A 3,063-nucleotide genomic window follows, 5' to 3' on the forward strand; every position below is an offset into this window, starting at 1 on the left:
CAGTCAGTCTTTCCATTGGCTAGAACTGTATTCAACATAGACACCTGGACAGTGGAGATCCACAGCCCACTAAACAGAGAGAGCCAAGCTGGAGAAAAGAGAACCAGGAAGCTAGCACATCCCTACAGACCAGATGAACTAGGTGGGAGGAGATGGAACCCTACAAAGGTGTCCAGAAGCTCCCACCTCAGGGCGGCTCTTCCTCAGCACCCTTACTCCATGCCAACAACCAACCCAAAGTGTGTTTTGTCACTTGCAGCCAAATTCTACTAGGAATGTAGGACACACACAGGTCTGTGACGGCACAGCCATTTGTGTGAAGGGCACTGTGCTGAGAAGGTAAGCACTTTACTGCATCTAGCTGGGACCTCAATGGAAGATGGGATGGAGTCTAGAGCCCACATTTCACTATTTCTATGACCAAATAAATACATTTAGCCCCCTGTCATACTTAAAGTTTCTACTGCTATGAAAAACACCATGACTGTGGCAACTCTTAAAAAGAAAAACAGTTAATTGGAGCTGGCTTAAAGTTTCAGAGATTTAGTCCATTATCATCATGGCAGAAAGCAAGGCAGCATGCAGGTAGTAGACATGGTAGATGAGAAGGAGCTGAGAGTTCTATATCCATAGGCATAAGAAAATGAATTGAGTCCCACACTGGGCACAGCTTGAGCATATGAGAACTCAAAGCCTGCCCGCACAGTGACACACTTTCTCCAACAAGGCACACCTACTCCAACAAGGCCACACTCTTAATAATGCCACTTCCTGTAGACTAAGAATTCAAACACACCTATGGTGAGTCTATGGGGGCCATACCTATTCAAACCACCACATCCATATTTCACATAGTGCCTAGCACAAGGCAGGTACTCTCCTAATAAAGAAAAAGAAGATAGACAAGACAATAGACATATACTGGGTATACTTATTTAATTATCTTTCACCAGTAAAATAGGAATGTGGACCACTATATATGTGTGTATGTGTGTGTGTGTGTGTGTGTGTGTGTGTGTGTGTGTGTATGTGTGTGTGTGTGTGTATAAAACAGGATCCATATATGATTAACAACTATTAACAGGTTCAGATTGATGACAGGTAAAATACAAAGTCACTCAGGTGAATGGACAACATGTTTTGTCTAAAGTGAGGCAAGCCACAACATCCAGGATGAATACAGCCTGATGTGTGTTTTCACAGGGACCATCGGATAGAATTTTATTTTATTTTACAAATGACTCTGTGTAGTCAGTCTAATAATAAGAAACCTCAACTCAACATTTAAATATTATCTCTCCCAAAAGGGGCTCCATCCTTTTGATGAATAGACGTGTGCTAAACAATTATACTTAATTATTATTATTACGGCTTTTCTAATAGAGGATTTAATAGATGAACAAGGAGTCAACTCAGTCAGAGACACAGTGATAAAATTAATTTTCTCACCAGGGGCATTACTTTGAGATTGCAATTTTGTAGATAGGAGTCTGGTGGTGTTATTTTTCTTTTACTTTATTTTCTTTTTTTTTTTTTAACAAATGCACACATTGTGCTCTAGCAGAAAAACAAGCACAATAATGTCTCCATGAGGAAAAGTGACATTAGACCTTCTAGGAGTTCAGTGACTTCCTTCCAGCCTATGCTAAACCAGTCTGGATCCATGACAGAACACCGCCCTCCAGCCAGGCCAATAACACATGCTTAATCTCAACAACCTAGGTCAGCACTCCTTAGAATGTATTCAGACTGACTTAGCCTGGTTAAACTTTGGACTTAAATAGCAATTATTAAGAGAAATTTTGTGGGCACATTTATTCATTAACTCCCCTTTTTTATCATATCTGTTCATGACATTCTTCTACTATGTCCTATTCAATACCCAACTGATTTCTCCATGTTTTCTTAAAATTAATATGAGTTCAAAGTTGAACCAAGCTTACCTTCTGGGCTCCCTGTCTTAAGAATGCACTAGCAAAAGTTTCCAAAATACAGTTGAAAAATCCAGCCCCAGTGATTGAAATTCTGCCTCTTTGAATAAACTCTGTCCTGGGGGGAAAAAAAGGAAAGAAAAAAGTTATAAAACACACACACACACAATTCATCTCTATGGTTATCTGCATAAAATAAAATAAAGCAAGCCTTGAGGGTCAGAGGGACATTCATTGGGAAGAAGATGCCACTACAGTGGGAGAGGGAAGGGGAAGGGTAGTGGGGCATCAATATGATCACAATACATCTTTTACTCTCAATTGTCAAAAACACTCATCTTTCATATCACTTTGCATTTGGATATATAATTATAGACACTTTCAGCAGCACAATTACCATTTATAATTAACACAAAATAATAGCCATAAAAATTGAGTAATTACCTGTTAAAACAAAAGATTCTATTTAAGGTTGACCTAACTATGGTACAGTTTATACAGAATAAACAGCAATCATTTCAGTGAAAGAATATTCACTTCATGATGCATGAAGCTACTGACACCAAGCTAAACTGATAGTTTCCAATTGCCTTCCAAACACTTACTTCTTACGGCCATAGATTAGTGCAGCTCTCATCCCCTACCAAAGAAACGTCTACTGAAGGAGGCTACCACAAAGAACAACTGGCGGGGTGTAGAGAACCCAAAGTGTGGAGTTTCCATCGTACATGGAACATCTATAATACAAGCCTTGTCCCAAGGCCCGGGAAACAGCCAAGAAGATGGGCAGAAAGATTGCCAGAGCAGAGGACAGGCAGGACAGTTGTCCTCTGGATGTGGCGAAGATTTGCACCCGTGAACCCTCAACAGTAAGGGCTGCCTGCACAAAACCTGCAGCAGCCCACCCCAGCTGGCATTCCAGCCCGGGCCAGGCCAGAAAGGGCTCACCAGGCCCCACCCCTACCAGCACTAGTTGACAAGCTAGTGGCAATGCACAGCTTCTGAGAGAGAAATCAGTTTTCTTCATGGACAAGCCCCATGACAGGTTGTCCATGCCTAAGTGGCCAGTCACACACCCAAGTGCATATGGGCAACACTAATTGGACACAGTAGGCTGTGTGTGTGTGTGTGT

General features: G+C 41.4%; 1 protein-coding gene across 1 annotated transcript in view; it reads right to left on the bottom strand.

The window, feature by feature from the left end:
• Prelid2 (PRELI domain containing 2) overlaps positions 1-3,063 on the bottom strand; it is a 72,400-nt gene that overhangs the window by 32,130 nt on the left and 37,207 nt on the right. Inside the window, exon 5 of the mRNA XM_005356034.3 lies at positions 1,944-2,049. Coding sequence (XP_005356091.1) covers positions 1,944-2,049 — 106 coding nt within the window. The remainder of the gene's footprint in view (positions 1-1,943; positions 2,050-3,063) is intronic.

The sequence above is a fragment of the Microtus ochrogaster genome, chromosome 18, assembly GCF_000317375.1.
Source record: "Microtus ochrogaster isolate Prairie Vole_2 chromosome 18, MicOch1.0, whole genome shotgun sequence".
NCBI classification, from domain to species: domain Eukaryota; kingdom Metazoa; phylum Chordata; class Mammalia; order Rodentia; family Cricetidae; genus Microtus; species Microtus ochrogaster.